Raw genomic sequence first — 21257 nt, forward strand, 5'->3', positions numbered from 1 at the left:
AAACCAAATCGATCAATAACTATGGAAACGAATGAAGAGTCTTAAATTTAAGTCTGCCTATTCTTTGTCTTGGTCTGTAAATGTTTTTACATCACAAGTATCATTAATCTTTTGGATTTTGCTCAGGTAAGACTCTCAAGGTGTTCTGAAGTCGTCTCTCTTGACAAGAGATGCTAGTGACAACACTGCCATGCACCTCTGGAAGTTATATCAGAGCGATTGTTAGCTGTGTTGGGTTGCATGAGTCATTCCATGCCAAATCAACACAGATATGGGCAAATTTCCAACCTGACCATCTCAGATTTTCATGAAATTTGGGGAGTTGAAACTATGTATGGAACTTAGTAACTATGAACATTTTTAGTTTTGTTTCTCTAGTAATTGTTAAATTAGTCAAGGTCAAAGTTAGCAGAAATTGCCCTTTTTGAGCCTGCTTAGCTATACTAAATGTGCTGTAACTCTGACCCTATTTTGCCTAGGAATCTCAAATAAAGCATATTGTACAGGGAATTGAACAAGCTTTCCAGTGATATATAACAAGCCTACCTTTGGATAAAAATATAATTTTGTCACTTGACCTTGAATGTCTCAAAACATGTCATCAACAAAAATCGTGCAAAAAATATATTTGGTCCCTCATGCCCTACTCTGAAACATATCAAAAAATCCTTCTGGGAATGCAATGTGATCAGAAGAAACAAAGTAATATGTGTAACTATGTGACTGATAAAAGCCTCATTACATGAACTATGGCGAGTCAAAAGTCCCTTAACACCACATACAAAATGTAAGGAGTTATAATGGTCATGAAGAAAATAGGTTAGGCACAGGGAGATCCATCTCTAGCTATATGTGTCAAGCGCAGGTCTGGCATATTTCGTGAAATTCTAGCCTGATATATCACATCACCCCCATCCGTTTGAAATTTTTGCGTTGAATTTAATATGGCGGTCAACAATATGCCGGACACCCTGTATTACACACAAAGATATAAACACATTTGGTTCTTATAGTCATGATATTAATAAATTGTAAATAAAAATAGTTAACTATAGTACTACTTGCCTTCAATTTGAGCAAAGCTGTGAGTACTTGATGTAAGATGGGACGGATGTATTTAAGAGGAAGGGGACTAAACTTATTTTGCTTGAGGAAATCATACAGATTCTGCTCCAGCATCTCAAACACCAGGCATGTGTGGTTCTTGTGCTGGAAGCACTCATATGCACGTACAAAGTTGAATTCGTCGGCATTTTCTTGGCTTAAACGTGACAGAATGCTAACCTGCAAAGAGAAACAAGATATCAGTTGGATCACAATGACACAGTTTCAAAGCCAAAACTTAAAACATGTAATTAAAGGAACATTAGCTATTGTCATTTTTCATGTAATTAGAGCCCTAATTTCTTTGTAAGTAAAATTAATGATAATTTTCTGAAAACAGAATCCTTCCAACAAAACAAATAATTCTCAACATCTCTTAGTTTTCTTTCATATTTTTATTTTACGACAAGTAATAAATTACAAAATTTATAAGGAAGTTTGTTACTCACCTCTATCTGTCCTTGCCGTGCATATGAAGGATGATTTTTAAGGATTTTGATTGCCACGATTTCATTTGTACCCTTCTTCCAACACTTGACAACCTGTAAAATAACCACACAAATCAGATCCTTTTCAACATACACTACCAACAAGCAAGAGAAAAAGAGATACCAATTAATCTTTCATTCACAATATATCTATGCGTGTGTGTGTGTACTTATACTAGCATATTATTAAGGCTAAAAAGCTGCCTTCAAAAATTATATTTTTGTGTATGAACAAACTTTGCACTACTATGGTAACTCGTCCAAAAATACATTTATCAATTTACAAATAACTGAAATGGACATGGGGATAGTAAACATAATTTTATATTGCAATACTTTCAATATTTGCACAAACAAGACTGAATATTCTTGGATTATATAGTATGACAATAAAAATAATACATTGTCATAACAACATTTGAAAATGGTTAGGCTAAGTTCAAAGTTCCACATTTGTGCAATATTTATAATAATTTAGTCATAACAGTTATTTTTGACTGGCAATATGAAAAACAAATATCTTCAATCATATGTGTTCTTTCAGACAAGAAAGATATGATACATTCAAATTTATAATGAAATTTATTGAAATTGTGTACATTTGCATTGGCATCAAGGTTTATATACAAAGGTCAACTCTTTAAAATTGTTCAATGTATAATATGATGTCATACTTGGTATTTTGTATCAACATTCAAAAATTGGTAATTGTAATCATTAGATAAGTATATTGTGATATACATAGTAAAATAGCTGTAACAGAGCAAATATGTACATTTACTACACAAACATTCAAGCTGTTAAGCACTTATGGACAAAAACATAAAACAAAAACAATTGAAGATAACACATACTAAAAAACTGGCTTGAACTAGTTGTTCTAATACTAGTTGTCTGTGACTTGGAGGAATCTCATGATGGATGCAAGATAAGTAAAAATGTGGCTATTGGTGAAGGATTGATATTTCTATAAATCTTGATATTTTGAAAGATTATACTTTGCAAGTTAATCTTTAATAGTTTGTTTAAACTATATAGAGACATTTTGTTCATAACAGAAGCTTGAAAATGCTTTTATAATGGCATAATCTTTAAAAAAGATTTGGAACTTTTGAAAAGTGCCAAGTTTAAAAATTGGAAGCAGGAAATTATTATCTGCTTGCATCTGCATTATCTAGCTAGTAGATGAATAATGCATTGCCTCAAATGAATGTTTTGAGAAATAAGACAAAAGTGAGAGAAATATCTTCTGCATTTTGGATGTGAATTAACCATATGTGGAGTTTTAAAAATTGAAGAATGGAAGCCATCTTGTAAACCTGTTTGAAGAAATTGACATATTGAGTATACTCAGATGTAGAACTGATGCATGTAAAAATATTAAGAAAAAGACTTACTCTACCTCACAAGGAGATAATATATGTTTTCTTCATATAAATAACATTTATATGTTATAAATGTTCCTTTAAACAAATGCATAATTGATGCTCTTGTAACTTTTGTTATCTCTAGTTTTTTTATCAATATAATAATTATAAAGGTATTTATTATTGTTTGAACATAAACACTATTCATCAGCATATGTAAATTAAAATTTCCTTTTCAATATGGCACCATAGCTACCTATTGTGCTGATACTGAGTTTGAATTCTGACGCATAGTTAAAATAGTCGTGGTATCAGCCAATATTGATACATTGGTATAAGTTTCAGCTAGAGTTGCCAGCTCTTCTTAAATGAATGTTTTCTTTTTTGATAAAATGTCAGCTTTTTGAAAAATAATTCGAAAGTTTGGCTTTCTTGGCTCTTTCTCATTGCAGCTAACCTATTTCACTTGCAGTGTCATTAAGAGTTTAGAGGTTCGTAATGTTATATTTTGTAACTAGCTAAAAAATTTTACATGGTGTAGCAACGAAGAAATTTCTAGTTACTAAATTGCTTTTGTCTATGTGCCTACCCAATGACACAGTGATTCCCTTTTTCTGCAACTTTTGGATAATGACGAAAATGAGTATGAGTGAATGATGAAATTAGACAATCTATTTCAGTTTCTACCTCAGTTTCAGGACCACAGCGCACTAGAGCAGTGTTTCCTAACTGGTGGGTTGTGGCCTGGCCACAAAACTGATTTCATCTCTCTAGGACAATTAGTTCTCGAGTTACGATTTTATTCACGGTACTTCACGGCAAGTTTGAAAAATGTGCACTTAATCTGCTTCAATATCGTAGAGTCAGCCATGTATTAGAATGTATTGCATAATTATTTATGGTATTACCAGTAGAGCTTTCTTTAGGAAGGCTACTCCGATGCAAGAATTAATTACTTTTAATCTAATCTTGTATTAATTAATAAATTAATATTTTATGGTTACATTTATCTTAGTTGGATTCATGGCTTTCTTAGTCTGTATTAAAAAAAATGCTGCGTCCAGAGAAAAAGGGGCTGGAGCCTGAATTAGTTTTAGTTTTCCTGCTCCTAGTAATATTTTTTCTTTTCTTTCTTTTTGCCTGATGTGCATGTTCATATGTCAAATTGAAACAGTGAAAATTGTATTATTCTATTAGATTCTATTTATAAAATATATAAAAAAAACTATTCTGGTTATGAGAGAGAGTGTGTTTATACAATGTGGATATATTTAATAAGCCTACTGAAATAAGAAAATAACACTCAAAAAAAAAAAACATTCAAAACAGCTGTTTTTTTTTGTAACTACTGATTATGTTTAGGTGTTAACTATATGAAATGGATGATGTCTTTTTTTCACTAGATATATAAATGAAAGCTGTGAAAAAAGAAAAATGCAGCCAAATATTGTATTTTCAATGATCTGAGATACTGATGAAAAGTGCTGAAAAAAGCCCAACTAAAAAGGCCACAGAAAAAATCAGATTTTCCTTTACAAAATCCACTTCCAACTCTAGAATCAGCTCAGCCATAATGTAATGTCTTGTCAGTAGCAATGAACCCTGAAATTGCACTTACTTGACCGAATGTGCCTCTTCCCAGGAACTCTAGGACCTCGTACTGGTTGGTCATTGAATAGAGGACCTCGTGCTGGACTAGCTGGTAGTCGCCGTCCGCGCTGGAAGAGCCCTGGGGGGCTGCTGCCTTGCTGTGGGACGTCGTGGTCGTAGTGGGTGCCTCCTGGCCTGAGCTATGATCATTACCCTCTGTCTCTTCTGATTTTCTCTAAAAAGTATAAGATTTACATTAATAAAAAGAAAATCTAGTAATGAAGTTTAAAAAATGTCCATTGAGGGGCATTGTAAGGATGAATAAATAACAGAACAAGCTTCTAATACACATAAAAACAAATCTGTCTATGCACAAGCAATATGCATGCTTAATGATAAAAAAAAACGAAAGTATGTGGACAATGTTAGAGATTGTAAATTTAAGGGAGTACATTATATCTAGCAGTAAAATTAAAAGAATGTACGCCTACTTTAAAATCCAAATGTCTTGAGAATTATGTAGAGAACAACCAATCAAAACTGAAATTTGCATCTGGATTAGGTTATGCAAAAGGTATAAACTTTCATTATTAACTCTTAAATTATTGTGAACAAATTATACCATATTTCAACCAGAACTCAAGTTCTTCAAGGAACTTGATATTTTCACTGGACATGATACTGAGGGGGAGTAAATACATGACACACAGTGCAGTGAACTCATAGGTTTGCACAAAAACACTCATTCATACATCTCAAATGTTCGGTAGTAGACATCCATCTCACCACTGGAGTTCACAGGTTTGAATCCGGGAGATATTGTGATGTCCCTTCATTCCATCTAAACAACTTAAATGAAAAATTTAATAAACAAAAGATTATATTGTAGATATCCTTTAGCAGTTACAAGGAGAGAGGTAGTACTTTCTAATCAACTTACAGTTCATTTTTCCATGCCATTTTTGTTCAGAGATTGATTTCAACACCTGCCTGGTAGCTTTCTGAGGAACGTACTGACGAACCTACCAGACAGGTGGCAAAATAAATTGCGAACAAAGCTGCAGGAATGAACTGTAAGTTGATTAGAATGACCTACCAACGATTATGTTACAATCATTAGAGGAGAATATACAACACATTTATAGAACAGTGGAAATGGTTGTGAAAGTGAGTCTGAAGTTTGAAGAAAGTAATTTATGAATTTTGAAGGATGCAGAATGTGTAAATTTGCAGAAAATTATGTCATGTAAAATGGTTTGTACAATCAAACCTAACCTATTGAAACCATATAAAATACTAAGAGCACCAAACATTACCTACCTAACCTACTAATGTACGGATAGTAGAGTTTGAGGAGAAAAAGCCATTCTACACAGAAAAATACAGCAATAATCGGAACACCAGTTCAAAATGTGCTAATAGGCATCTATAGAGTTCACACATGTATCATCATGATATCAGAATTATTATATAATTCTGTTATAATCGGTACCTGGACGAAAAAGCCTCCTCTACTAACCTTCTGTCCACACCTCTGATAAGTGTCCAATAACTTTATGGTGGAAGCCCGTATAAAGTTCTGTGGCATAACCCCATTAGGGCTCTTGTGCTGCACATTGTTTCGAGTGTTACGTTGCACAACAGACTGGCTTAAATTTAGGTTCCCACCATTCAGAGAATAAACACTATTTGCTTCAGATGAATAGTCCTGTTGCAAATGGTCCAACTTTCGTTTCTTGTGATTATGTTGCAACACCACCCCACTACTGCTTGTCCCGGAATGCTGGGATTGGATGAACATGTCATGCATTCCCTGAGGGAGTAAGAAAAGAACTATGATATACACAAAAATTGAAACTGGATGTTCATAATTTAAATAAATTGCAAAATTTCAAACTTTATAAGAAAAATTTTCAAAATTGAAAAAGATATATATATATATATATATAATTATTAATGTGTACGGTGTTTGCTTTCATCTATATTCTTCCAATATTATACATACATCTTAAGTTTATCATTTAAAGTTATGGAATTCACTGTTAATTAGTATACACTGCACTTGAAATTACAGATTCATTGATACTCTTGTGAGGTATTTGGTAACTTAATGTTACAACTCATACTTAGGCAATAAAAAATTACTAAATGCTAAGATAATTTGTAACATTGCAGCCAGTCAAAAAGTACATGCAGAAATTTACAATCACAATACTAGTAATTCTACTGGTATACTTTGGAAAGTGATGAATATACAGGGTTGCTACCATTTTCTTTATCATGAAATTCATCTACATTTCCAGGTTTTCCACTCCAAAAATTAATTTTTTCCATTTTATTATCATGATTTGTGCTTTTGAACCTTGCGTTTTTCAATTATGCAGGTCCATTAATTTATTATGGAAATTCACTTCCATCACTTTTTAAAAGCAAATTTCATTCTACATGCACAAAAACGTGTGAAGATACGAAGAACAATGTAAAATTACAACCAGCATCAAACATGTCAGGTGCTATATAGTTATGGGCATTATTCAACTAATATTAGTCTATTATTAAAACCATCAAAAAACATCGACTCATGAAAATTAGTCTACTAATATTAGTGGAATTAGTAGATTGACTAATATCAGTTGAAGTAATCGTGCAACTAATTTCAGTCGAGCTATCAGTTGACTACATTTCCGACTGATTACAGTCGAAACCGAACACGACGCATTCAGATTCCAAACTAACCATAGACTACTGAAGTAGTGGCCAGAGGGCAAGAAGTGAAGCTAGAGGGTATTTCTTACCGCACCACAGAAAAGAAAGGCTGCACCTTCTGTGGCATCTCCCCCTATCTCCAGGGGGTGATGCCTCTGGGCATTCATGTCGTTATTTTTTGTTACACTGCTGTACTTTCTCAAGGAATACGCATTCAGACTTCAAGAGTTTCTTAGAACTTACAGGCAAGTGACCATCCCTATGTACTGTGGTTGGTACAATATTTAAAATGCAAAGCTCTTATTTCTGGCCTTCGAATTGAATAGAGATTTTATGTTAAAAGCATTGTACTGTAATCAAAAATATTCTTAATTTTTTTAAAAAAATGGTTAAATATAAGAGCATAGTTAAAAATCCATTAATTAAAAATAAACACTATTTAGGTTTGTGGGTTAAATAATAAAATTTATGCTGTGCAGAACGGTCTCACACTTGCTCAGTCGCTACATTATGTTGATTTTCACTTTCCTTTTCTCCGAGGTAGAGCAACATCAGTGGCTGAATATATTCACATTCCCGCCACTGACGGCTCCGGTTTGAATCCTGGCATGCACATGGGTATTCTTTTGTAAGTTTCCAATCCTCAATTTTCTCTAATCTCAATTCATTCTCATCGCCACGGTTAGTGTAAAGAGGCAGGAAAGCGGCGTAAAATGAGGAAAATAATAACAAAAGATAGAGGACATGTCACTGCAGAAACTTATGACAAATAAATCTTAAACATACTGGTAAGGTGCGGATTACTCACAATTAAATATAAACTTTAAGCTAAAAGATTAAAAAATCGGCAACTTACGTGTGTGAGTATGAGATATTTTTCGTACTACGTTTCGGAGGTTACACTACCTCCTTCTTCAGGTTGAAACGTTGTTATTCAGACACCTGACATGGTGCCTCGTCGTGAAAGTGAAGGTTAAGGATTTAGGTTAAAAAGTTGCTTGAAGGACACTTTCTAAAAAAGAGTATAAATTACACATCTAAAACCGCGCAATACTATAAAAACAAAGGAACATCCAAGGCTAAAGTCCGCGAACTGCCGACCAATGCACAGGGTAGGCGAATGCACAGTCCGTGCATTCGCCTACCCTGTGCATTGGTCGGCAGTTCGCGGACTTTAGCCTTGGATGTTCCTTTGTTTTTATAGTATTGCGCGGTTTTAGATGTGTAATTTATACTCTTTTTTAGAAAGTGTCCTTCAAGCAACTTTTTAACCTAAATCCTTAACCTTCACTTTCACGACGAGGCACCATGTCAGGTGTCTGAATAACAACGTTTCAACCTGAAGAAGGAGGTAGTGTAACCTCCGAAACGTAGTACGAAAAATATCTCATACCCACACACGTAAGTTGCCGATTTTTTAATCTTTTAGCTTAAAGTTTGTAAATAAATCTTAGGTATGTAATTACCACTGTGTACTAAGAGCACAATCGAGATGAATAACGTTCTTTCGAAGTGTTCCCAAATTGACATTTCACTCCACAAAATAAGCATATTACATTATGATGTTGCTTGTAAGCCTTGTTTTTGTACCGGAAAGTAATCATTACTTGAAAAGGCTGCGTTAAAGCCCGCCCCCTTAGTATTTGAATTTATATTATTTAGCATCGCTTTTCTGACACTTTTGGGTAATAAAAAGGATAAGGATGAACGATGATTATGAAATTGGTGAATGGATAATCACAAGGAACACCTGATGTCCAGCCACGTACTTAAAGGGCGGGGCAATTGGCTCATTTTCTCCCTTCCAACTATGAAAAGTTTTAATGTGAAGCTATAAAAAAACTTTGAAAGATTTTGCAAGAAATTTGGTTTTGTCCTTGCATAAATGATTCAGTCCATATTTCGCAACACACTATTAATTTTCTCAGGTGAAAACATTGTTAATTTACGGAATGTAGTAATTTTAGAATACTAATAAAAATTGAAGGTAAACAGTAAGCACCAAGTGTGTACGGCGTGTGTAAGCGACTGTTTTGCTGACTCTTTGGATGTCTGTCAGTGAGATGAATTTCTTCCGTTACTTTGAATAATAATATAGCAATTCTATAATTGTAAGTCTGGCTGCAATAACATCATAACGTTGGCGGCCACATCTGATACTTAAAACAGCATTTTGCATCTTCTCTTTGTTCTACATTATCAGATTTTCCTCTGCCTCCTCCCACCCCACATGCACACGCTTAAAAATCCTGTGTACTTGTGAGCCATGTCGACATCGTGAGTGCACAACTTAAGAGTCGGGTCTTCGAGATGGATTTCATGTGTTAACTATCATCTAGTCGAATTTATACATAATTATATTATAGAGTAGTTTATATCTTAGAACTTTAGATTCAGTCCGATTTAGCTGCCTCAGCATAATTTTAGGATTGAGAAATTACAAAACCGCTACAATTGCACCATAACACTCCTCCTCAAACAGTATTATTATTTCCTCTCTGAGATCTGCGACAGTCGGTTGCCTTTGTTGTACATTTACAAAGGATGCCGGCTTCGACAACAATAACAAGTACATATACTGCCACTAGACGATAAGCTGCGCGGCTTTTTCTTTATGAACCAGGGCCGGCGCTAGTCATTTTGCCTCCCTGGGAGGTGGCGGCAGAAGCCGCTCTATTTCGACCCCCCCCGGTCATTACGCAGCAACGGAAAATTGAAAATCAATATATTCCTAACTAAAACATCAAAATATAAAATAAATAATGATACTTCTTATGCTATTTCAATACTATTCAGCGCAAAAGAATATCTCGCTCTATCACAGTTTTCAATAGGCTTATTTTTTTCTTCTCTTCAAATTTTGCCGCTCGGTTCGCCCTCCCCTTCCGCCGGCCCTGCTATGAACTTGGTCACCCATCAAAGCATGGCAATTTTAACACAGAAAACAATATGTATCGCATTAAGCAGCAAAAATGACAGCCTCCTCTATGCAATTTCTACAAGAACACCTGCCGGAGCCAGAGTTGAATTGCTTAGAATTTCCCGAGCTTGGCTATGCAAGGTTTTTGATTTCAACTTCGACAGAACTGGAGGCATTATGGAATTTAACGTTCATTAGCAAACACACACTTTTACATACACACACGCACACAACGTCAAACCGGTCAAATACTTAGTATAAAATAAAAATATGGTGCTTCCAATCCAACAAAACTCACCGCCACATTACCTGCCTTTCCCTTCCATGACAGAAATAGTGCTTCATTATTACAGTTGGCAACACTAGTTACTAGCTAGCCAATGAACATGCACTGCATAAAAGAAGCAACGACTACGCCGTGCTATATTGCCACATTACAGTCCCTGCCGAACGGTATGAACCGCGAGCTGGAGCGCTATTCAATTGTTTTCAATGATGTTTGCGCGAGTGTGTCCAGGAATGGAATGACAATATGGCAACAATAGCGAAGGTTTTCGAGCAGGGTAGAACACGTGATGCTAAGAGAGAGGGAGACGAAACGAAAATTCATTTCTACGCAACGGCAAATTTACGTGTGTGGCACTCTAACAAGGCCGGTGGAAAATTATTCGCTCATCATTCACTCGTGCGTTACAAAGAACAGTTTGTGAAAAGATTAAATACAGCCCTTTCGTACGATAGTGTGTGTTCCGTGTGTTCTTTTTATTTTAAATAATGTCACTCTCAAAACTTAGCACCAGTAGTACAGGCACCAAGCGTGCAAAATCTAATCATTAATCTCCAGGAGAGTGATTCGGAAATGAGTGAAATCAGTGACACGGAGACCCATGGACGTCCGAGAGGGGAGCAAGGGGGGCCGTGGCCCCCCTGGAAAATGAAAGTTAACCATAATATGTGACAATTATTGCATCAATATGATATTCAAATTTAAGCAATGTTTTGAGGGAACAACACTATTATGGAGGAAAATGTGCCTTGTTTGCCCCCCCTGGAAAAAAGCACCTTCCTTGCCCCTCCCTGGAAAAAATCCTGCGGACGTCCACGCGGAGACCGAAGACGACGACGAGAGCGGTGATGAATAAATACCTTCAAGCTTCTTTCAGGTATGGGTTTTTCGTATATGCTACAGTGATATGATATTATAATCCTGTGTAGAAATATTCACTATATTACGTATTTCACTGTACTCATATATACCGTGCATGCATTATCAAAAATAATGGACACCGCGAATTTTCTGTCCTTCCCTTGCGTTAGCAGTTAGTTTGGCAACAGCGCAGTAGCGCTGGCTGGGTATTGGCCAAACTCATGTTCCTTCTAAAAGCGTGCGCCGTATAGTGTTATGATAATTAACAAAATTTCTTTTCTTGCTACACCAAAATGTAAATGCAAACCAGACCAAGATCTGTAAAATAATAGATGACAACCTCTTCTTCACCAGCCTTTCCGATAACTTTTACTTTCATATTCTTTCTACAACCAAGTATAAAAAAGTGAAAATTAAATATATTACCTATGAGTCTATGGTAGAGTTGGAAGAGGTCGGAAAAAAATGGCTTTTTTGGAAAAAAAAACTGGAGTTTTTTCCACGGCTTTTTTCACAAAAGTGTCTCAAATTAATGAAAATACAGGAGTTGACAGTATCTTTCCTGTTTCATGGTTTTAGTTTATCTCCGTACTGTAAAATAGACATTAATTTCTAAATATAAAGTACAATTTACAATATGAAATTCGTAGCTAGACAAAAACAGTGTTTTCAAGAAAGCTGGCTTTTTTGAATGGGCGGTTCTTTCTGAGTGTTATCTTCATATTTTTGTAGGCTTATTAAATATATCTGTGCTACTATATCACATAACTAGAGTAGTTTTGTATGTGTTTTTAATAGAACCTAATATAGGGCCGGTGGCAACCCACCATCGTGAGGAAATTGGGGAGCTCCGAGTGAGTGAGCGTAATCCGGTCACGGAGACCTACTATAACGGCTGGGGATACGTCGGGCTGACCCCCCGACTATTCCAATACTGGTTGAAGATCTCCACGCTTAGAGGTGACGAAGGAAAGCGTGGGAGGGAGACCGGCAGTCGGTAGGTATGCCTAGGCCATTTATGGGCTGTTGCGCAACGGATTATTATTATATTAATACTATGATATGATTTTCAATGCTTGAATTTGTTATACGAATATGTTCATGAAGCAAAAAAGAAAACACTGCTTGCTCTACCTTTTGAAAATCTAGTATCAAATCTCTTTACATTAAATTTTGTGTTCAGTTATATTTGTAATCTGGCTTTCCAGTACATCATGTATAATTTGGTGAAATGGCTGCTAAACCTGGAACTTACATACCGGGGAGCGGCCCACAGGCCACACTTTGTTTTATCACTAAATTTCAATAAAAAAAAATTATAATTGAATCACTGCTTCCTTTGCTGATTATATATGTGCAGTTATTTATTAATTATAATAATTACAAAAATTAAGATCATTAATACAAAAATAATAACCAATTATTTCACGAGTATCAGTCATTAAAACTCAGAAGATTCATAATAATTTTCATTAATGTTTTTTAGTTTGCAGAAGTGCAGTTGTTTTGTTAAATATGATAATTACAATAATTACCATCACAATCAACCACTGTCACTGGCATAAGTGTCTCGAATGAGATATTCAAGATGGCACCTGATATGACCACCAAGTGCATTTTGCCTCCTAATTACATTACATTTATGTTTTTATAAACAAAAGTAATAAAGAAATATTGAGAACATCCTAGGAAAGTAATGTAATTTATTTTCAAACAGTTGTAAAAGTGGAAACGAACCACATTATCATTTTGTAACTTTTTCTTTGGCAGACTCCAAAATGCACGTAAATTCTAGATGATCTGCCAAATTCAGTTTTCCAGATGCATGGCAACCTTGACATGACATTTTCAAACATATCCTTCCCAACCGATGTACCATATGGCATAATAGAGATTTTTATACAAGGAATAAAACAGTCCCACAAAAGCAAACAAATGAACACATCGTGTTATGCATAACTAGTTGTCAAAAATCCTTGCAATAGGGTGGCCTGTTCTTTTCCATTAGTAACTATTTTAATAGCCCCATCTAGTTCTAAACTAAACTCCGACGCAACAGCCCTTGAAGGGCCAGGGCCTGCCAGAGCAGCTTTTCATTGTGTGACGCATGGTCAGCGCATCGGAACCCATCGCCGCTGTTTTTCTGCCTTTCGTGACCGGAGCCCGCTACTTCTTGAAGTAGCTTCCCAATTGTCCTAACGACGCTGCGTCAACGCCGAAATTTTGGGGGTACCCACCGGGAATCGAACCTGGGACCGCTCGCACCAAAGGCGAGAGTGCTAACCACTTGGCTACGTGGGACCCCCCCCCCCCCCCATCTAGTTCGCTGCACTTATAACAGATTATTTTGAGGACTGTTTATTTCTTCCGAGAAGAAAGAGGTTAGAGAGATTAACACCCCTCGGGGAAAATGAACTGTCCTTACCATTGTGTAAAGGAACAAAGAAAAACACGGTGAAGTTTTTCGAGCAGTGTTTGTAGAGCCTTTGAGTGAAAGGCCGCGTTGCTTCACGCGTTGGCTGCAGAAGTTTACATGCAACAGTTAGCATCGAGATCTCTGGGTATGGAGAATTTGCGAATTTGATAGTGCTATCGGCAGCAAGTTGCAGTTAGATATTCGTGGACTGTTTTTGTAGATGTCGTTTGCCTAGTGGACAGTTAACAATGACCTGTGTTCCGGACGTTAGAACGTCCGCGTGATTGACAAAAGAGCGCACGGAATTTTATTTAAATACAGACTGTTTTTCGTGGCAACATTTATAGCGCGAGAAGTGAGTGAAAAGAAGATAGATGTCGAAGATCTTCGATGGAAAGAAGAAGCGGCGGAAAGAAGACATCAAGGAGCTTCTGCCAATAGTGTTTCCCCCCTTAGTGTCGAGAGCTCTCGAGATGTTTACTTTTATATCGGAAGTGTTGATTACAGTCAAAGTGAAAGCGCAGCGCTGAGTAAATTTCGTAAGTAGGTCGACCATATTCTTTTAATTGAGGTTAAAGTGCTTATTTTCTGTTAAAGTGTTTATTTTCTGTTTATTAATCTATGTTACTAACCTAAGATTAATCTAAGGCAACTGGAGGTAATTTTTGTATTAGTTTTAACTATGTAAAACAAAGCCCTCCAGCTTTCCAGGGCAAATTAAAAATTTATTAACCGCTAGTTCATTTTAGAAGTTTGTAATAAAAAACAGTAAAGAATCCTTAGGTTTTCTTAAGCAGTTTTAAAGTGTACATTAGAAATGTAAAACCAAAAATATGTTCTAGCGTAAACAAAACTGGGCCACAAAAAGTCCAAAAACAACTTTTATCGTTATACACTTTTTAACTCGCTTTGACTCTCTTTGCACCGAAGTGCCTAGTTGGTTGCACGGTGCAACACCGAGTCGTCTAGTTCGTTGATTTGGAGTCAAGTAGTGTATTTGGTGTCTGCACTACCTTCCGGACATGTGTATGTTTAGTGTATGGTCACATGGTGCATGCTAATTAATCAAATGACCGTTTAAAGCAGCAGACAGGCATTTGTTGAATCTTCTGAACTTGAACACCGCTTTCCGTCTAGATGGTTGAACGTCGTTTTCGTTTCCTTGCACCCCCCTGCCACTGGATACACCTGCACTGTACCGAGTGTCAAAAAGTGCAGCCAACTAGACGGGGCTACTATTTTTCAAAAGCCATGATTAAGAACATTGAAAGTGGCTGTAAACAACTGAAAATATGAAAACAAAATGTCTATTTTAGATGTCAATCTCACTCCCTTTCACAAGGTAAAATTCATTTTTCATGCACTTGTTTGTACAACTTCACGGGCTCCTGCATAGCCAAATGGTGCGAGGAGAGCTGGTTTGATACCGATGGGAGCTCACAAGATTTCGGCAGCATTGTGAGGACAATTGGGGGGGGGGGGAGCTTCTAATCTTAAAAACCCGATAAAACACAGTAATGGTACTTTATGGGATGACCACACGTCACCCAATGAAGAAGAAAATTTGCAGACCTTGGTCCTAAGAGGGCTGTTGCACCATGGACTTTGTAGAGAATAAACATACTAAAGTTCGTTAACTATTTCTCATTAGCGTTTCATCCTAGTAGCATAATGTTAACTTGTGCAATAAAGATGAACCTGTTGTTCTTATATGCTCATGGATTGATTGATTTGCTTTATTTTACTTTGCTTTTGTGCCACTTTTGGCTAATTTGCGAAAATGAAGATGAGTGATGATATGATGGACACTCACAAATATCCATGCCCAGGCTGGGATTCGAACCCAGAACCCCTGGCATTGTAGTGTGACATGTTAACCACTCCGTCACAGGGGCGGACTGTATGTTCATGGAGATGTGTTGTTAGTAAATAGTAACACATGAATACTACGCTGCCAATTATTATATTTCCAAGTCGCAACCTACCCAAACTGCATAAACCGTAACACAATAGGCATGAAGGTGTGAATAATGCTAGAAGCATCAAAGTTTGTCTTCCTAAGGTATTTTTTGAATGTATGAATGTTTGTTTTAAGTCCACTTTATGCAGATAGGCAAATCACGACTGTACCTACAGTTTAAAGTGGGGTCTGAATCACTGTCTAATGTGTCTTCACTGAGTATCGAAGGCTGAGAAAACCTTTATTACAGTTACTATGCCATCTGAGCAGTCCAAGCATTCATTTTTAGGAGAAAATAATAAAACTACAGCCATGGTACACACTCTACGGCCTTTTCTTTTCTTTTTTGGGGGTTGGGGCATGTTTTGGTGTTACTGATTTATGTGCTAAACTATGAGTTGGACTTACTTAGCAATCAGATGTTAAGCTTTTTCATGTGCTTACTTTCACTCCAAAACCTACTACTGTCTTTGGGGCTGTCAACACACTGTACTCCCTCAAGAATTACGTCGATTTTTTTTAATCAACAGATTTCAACGGTTTTACGTAATAAAAAAGTGGTTCCAGCGTTAGGTAACCACAAATAACGGAGATATTTGATCGCAAAGTATGACACGTGTAAGCACAAGAACTCCTACTACGGACTACTATCACTCATTTTTCCCATAAAAAATTTCCAAACAGCACCAAAACTAACACTCCTGACGTAACAAAAATGTGAAATCACTATCGGTACCAAATATGGCCCTCCTAACCTAACCATTTCCAATAAGAACGAGAATACATAATTTTTGAAAGTACTAAAAAAAAACACATGAAATCACTATTGTGACCAAACCTGGCCCTCCTAACCTAACAACGATTTCCAATGCAAACAAAAATATATAATTTTGAAAAGTACTAACCTTAAAACAATGCACTTTTTGCTACGTGGTTGCAGGGCCAAAATGTGTCAATTGGTAGACGAATAACACATTTTCATTGATAGCAGTTACCACACTAAAAATGCACACCCACATTCCAAAGAAAATCCGAGGGAGTATCACTTATTGCACAACACTTTAGCAACCATGTGTTCTGATGTCTCGGGACCTACGTAGTTAGGTTAGGCTAGCTAGGTTTAGTACTGTTAGCCTAAATAATAATTTGTCATTGTATTTATGCTAATGCTACCTAACTTAACCTCATAGGCATTCCTCGTCTGACGGCAGAACACAAGTGTCTCACTTATTGCACAACACTTGAGCAACCTTGTGTTCTGTCACGGGAGATAGGTTTCTAATTTTAGGCTAAATGCCTATGCTGTTAGGTTAGGCTAGGTAGGTTTAGGGTAACGGTTCCAATTGTGTTATGCTCTTTTTCAAAATCTTGTAGCAGAAACACTAACTATCGTAGGGCTTTGGCAACCATTGTCACACAAAATTTGAACCTTTCTTAAAATATTTCGATTTCGGAAAAGTACTTGTTTGTTAGTGTTGAAAAAAATACTTTTAAAAATACCTTACACAACAATGTCTCCTCCCGATATGCAAGGCATACTCCGTCCATGGAAGCAAAAGGAAGCATCGTGAAGTACTGCTGAGGTAATTTAAAACGTTACGAAAGCTAATTAGCACAGTTATCTCCTGAATGAAGCACAAATTATGTGAAAAATAAGATGTTAAAAGTAGCCTGCCAAAAACTTATCATTTCGCAAACTTCATGCATAACACAAGACTACAACCGCTAGCTGTTCCTCTCTCCCCAGATGTTCGCAGGAGTTCCGAAGGGGTTTCGTGTTTGAAAGAAGCAGTAGCGACATCTAGTAGTAGTTAGGGGTGTGCAGGATGGGAAATTTTTAAAAACAGACATTTGGAACGGGAAAAATTCGCAATTTCCCGACAAAGCCAGGAAATTTTCGAGACGGGAAACATTGAAAATTTCCCAGCAGCCACCCCCGCCCGTACCGATGGATATATAAGTCTTTTTTTTTTTTCAGGGAAAAAAAAAACACATAAAAGTTGACACAAAATGCCCAGAGATTCCAGGCTCTGCCCCTGGAGCCCCTCCACTCCGCTCCGGCTACTTGCCTTTTTCTATAGATTCCCTTTAAAGGCATGTTAGAACCAGGTCTTCGGGCTTCCCGAATAGCTGTTTTGCAGCACTCATCGTTCGCGAAACTGTACATCAGACTAAACATAGTTGTGAAATCATATTTTTGAGCCATGTTCCCTTGGCCCTAGAAAAATATCTGTAGCCCCTACCTGGATGTTTCTCTTGGTATACAAATTTTCCGAATCCTCGATTCGATATGGGAGTGTATAACTTCATCGGTATTTTGTGGTGTGGACGAGAACGACATTTGTGCAGGAAACCATTGTCGACACACCACTGAAAAGCTGAAGAGTTGTTTGAAAAGTTTCCTAAAGCCTGTAGCGGTTCCACGTATCTCCGAATATTTTCCCTGCCAGACGAAAGTACACATTCAAACACTGCACGTAAACGACTAGAATCAGTGAACCGACGCCGAAAATCCCTTCATACCTCACACATGCGACCCACAGAGAAGCGGAAGCTCATCCGAAAGACGACAGTAAACAAATGGCTGTTCTCAACGGTAGGATTAGATAGGAGTATATGGAAGTGGAAAACCTGTGTCAACAAAACACCCAGTAAGTTATCGCTAAAACTCCGCAGTATGAGTTAACAGAAGAAAATCAAAATCGAACCATGTAAAAATTGCATTCGTAGCATGATGAAATCGCAATAAAGTGAAAGGAACTTGGGCCAGGTTTAGTTCTCTTAGCCTAAATAATAATTTTTATTGCATTTATGCTAATGCTACCTAACCTAACCTCGTAGGCATTCCTCATCTACTGAAACATCGTCTGCAGTAAATCTCGCGTTCCCTGACATAACACCAGGATTGCCAACCTTCAATCTCCGATATTTCCAACATGGCTCCAAGTTACAAAACACAAACAACGTAACAACATATTCCATCATATCACATGCAGATGGCAACTATGAAAATGACGTCATAAATAATCCCATCAAAAAGCTCTCATTACTCCACTATAATACATCTTCTAAAGCTAAAAACACAAATCGTTCGTATAGAATTTGTGAAGAGAAACTAGTATGCATGTATGTATGCACGTGCATATAGTTAATCATGCCCCCACCCAAAAAAACAACAACATTGAAGCCCATGCTACTGGACCCATTGTATGAAAGCTTCACTTGAAAAGTATTGTAAAGCATATTCTCGATGAAACAATAACACAAGACTTTAAAATGTTTACCACTGTCTTAGATGAATATTCTGCTGAAACATAGGTATTTTTTAAGATGACCGGACTCCTCTCCGATTTTCTTCATATTTGGCACACTCACTAATTGAGGCCTCCTAATCACGAATCCGAAGCTAAAATTTGTCGGAAACGTCTAGAAATGGCAAAATAATTGCGAACCATTGACGCTAGCCCCACGAACCATTGACGTGTGGTTGGTACTAATCTGATATTCCCCGGACAGATTTCTTCATTTTTACAGAAGAAACTACTTACGGTAATAAGTTCCTGTAGCATTGTCTAACATCTGGAAAGTGTTTTGTATGATGTGGGAATGTTTCATAGTGGAAATTCATGTTCTTTGTTCTCCGACCCACGAACCATTGACTTGTGGTTAGGTTAGTTTCGGTTAGCTTAGGCAAACAGTTAAAATTTTGTGTCGTGGTAGTATCAGGATCTAGAAATTGCAAAATAATTACGAACCATTGATGTGTGGTTAGTTTAGTTTCGGTTAGGCAAACAGTTAAAATTATGTGAAAAATTGCAATTACTTTGATCAATAAAACGTGAATACATCTTAAAGAATGTTCCGCGAAGCAGATAGGTAAGTACAAATGTCAAAAATTGACAAACCGAAGAAGTTATAGGTGTCCGGGGAATATCAGATTTTTACCGTGTGGTTGGGTTAGGCAAACATAGTTAAAATTTGGTGTCGTGGTAGTATCAGGATCTAGGAATTGCAAAATAATTGCGAACCATTGACGTGTGGTTAGGTTAGGCAAATATAGTTAAATTTGGTGTCGTGGTACCATCAGGAATATATATATATATATTTCCTTGTGAAACAAACAATTTCGCGAAAATCGACGGTTTCCATTCCGAAAACTAACCACTTATTTTCGCTTATTTTGCAACTTCTAGAAGTTTCCGCCAACTTTTAACTTCAGATTCGTGATTAGGAGGCCTCAATTAGTGAGTATGTCAAATATGAAGAAAATCGGAGAGGGGTCCGGTCTTCTTAAGTCGTTCCGAAACATATTGTCCTACTAGGTATGAATCTAGACTTTCACCATCCAAAAATACGACCAGTACTTGACTAACAATTATTAATAAATAGTACGTATTCATATTTTCAGTCACAATATATTTGAAACTTTGGAAACATTAGGTAAGGAAAGACCGTTGTGTTTCAATGTTATCTAGAATAACTAATATATTACATTGTGATGGGCTGTCTTAGACCTCAATGTTGCTCATGAATGTAACTGCACTTGTGTCATGTTCAAACTTGCAATATGGAAGCTTGCTACATTAAATTAAATTGCAAAATTTTCTCTATAAGCGTGTATGTCAAACTACTCGACTTACCACGAATTTACATGAGAAAAAAACATGCACTACATCCGTCAACTATCAAAGGTGGTATATGCGTGGACGCTGGCGTGATCACAAATGTCAAGTCATATTTGTAAAAAAACAATACTGTAACTGTAGTAAAACTTTCAAATAAAAGTCAGCAACAGCTAATCTTACCTCTCACACTCCTCTTCCGTTCCAAAGGGCTCCTGTCTCATACTGACGACATCAGGAACAAAGAAGTCCTTCAAATTTCGGCCATCTTGAACTGGTGACGGGCGTATCGCGATACTGTCCTGTACGGATATCACTGATTTTCTTTCTCACATACACACTGCACTGATCATGTACACGCATACATGCATTTCCCAAACAATAAATTAAGGTTCAACATGGGTAAATCCAAAATTTACCCAACTTTTCTAACGTTTTCTCCTTACGCATTGCAACGTTTCCATACACTCTTCAACATTTCACTCCATGTACGTCAGCCACAGGGTGACAGAGACGATGTCACGAGAACCGTATGGGAGAAACCGGTTTCGGTGTACCCTACGCTTCCCAAACAATTCTCCATAAATAAAGAGAACAGTTTTAATAAGTATATACAATCACATATATTTGATGAATCTATTTTTGAAGATCACATGTATATATCAACTAAAGGATTATATATCGGTCATTTTGAAGAATACGAGTACGAAATCCCTTCATACCTCGCCACTACCGCCATCTTTCGTCAATATTTGTCAAACACAGAAGCGAAGTAGCTTGTGTCGTAGTGCTACGTGGTGCATACCTACTATGCACGGCCGGGGGTTGTCGTATATTTACGCCTTCTGTTTAGCGTACTTTATGCACTAACATCTGGTTGCCTAGTTCTGATTTTTGAAGCGATATTTCGAAGAAAACTAGTATATATTGTGGTACA

The 21257-nt window shown here is 36.8% G+C and overlaps 1 protein-coding gene across 5 annotated transcripts in view; it reads right to left on the bottom strand.

Moving 5' to 3' along the window:
* The window catches only part of Hipk (Homeodomain interacting protein kinase), a 79544-nt gene extending 58726 nt beyond the window's left edge, over positions 1–20818 (bottom strand). For all 5 annotated transcript variants that reach the window (XM_083110696.1, XM_083110703.1, XM_083110711.1 and 2 more), the window contains exons 1-5: positions 20504–20818; positions 6069–6362; positions 4578–4784; positions 1554–1646; positions 1066–1284 (exon numbers count right to left, since the gene is read on the bottom strand). In XM_083110696.1, the coding sequence (XP_082966822.1) occupies positions 1066–1284; positions 1554–1646; positions 4578–4784; positions 6069–6359 (810 nt within the window). In that variant the 5' untranslated portion in view covers positions 6360–6362; positions 20504–20818. The remainder of the gene's footprint in view (positions 1–1065; positions 1285–1553; positions 1647–4577; positions 4785–6068; positions 6363–20503) is intronic.
* Between the last annotated feature and the right edge of the window lie 439 nt (positions 20819–21257).

The sequence above is a fragment of the Lepisma saccharinum genome, chromosome 1, assembly GCF_977018435.1.
Source record: "Lepisma saccharinum chromosome 1, izLepSacc3.1, whole genome shotgun sequence".
NCBI lineage: Eukaryota > Metazoa > Arthropoda > Insecta > Zygentoma > Lepismatidae > Lepisma > Lepisma saccharinum.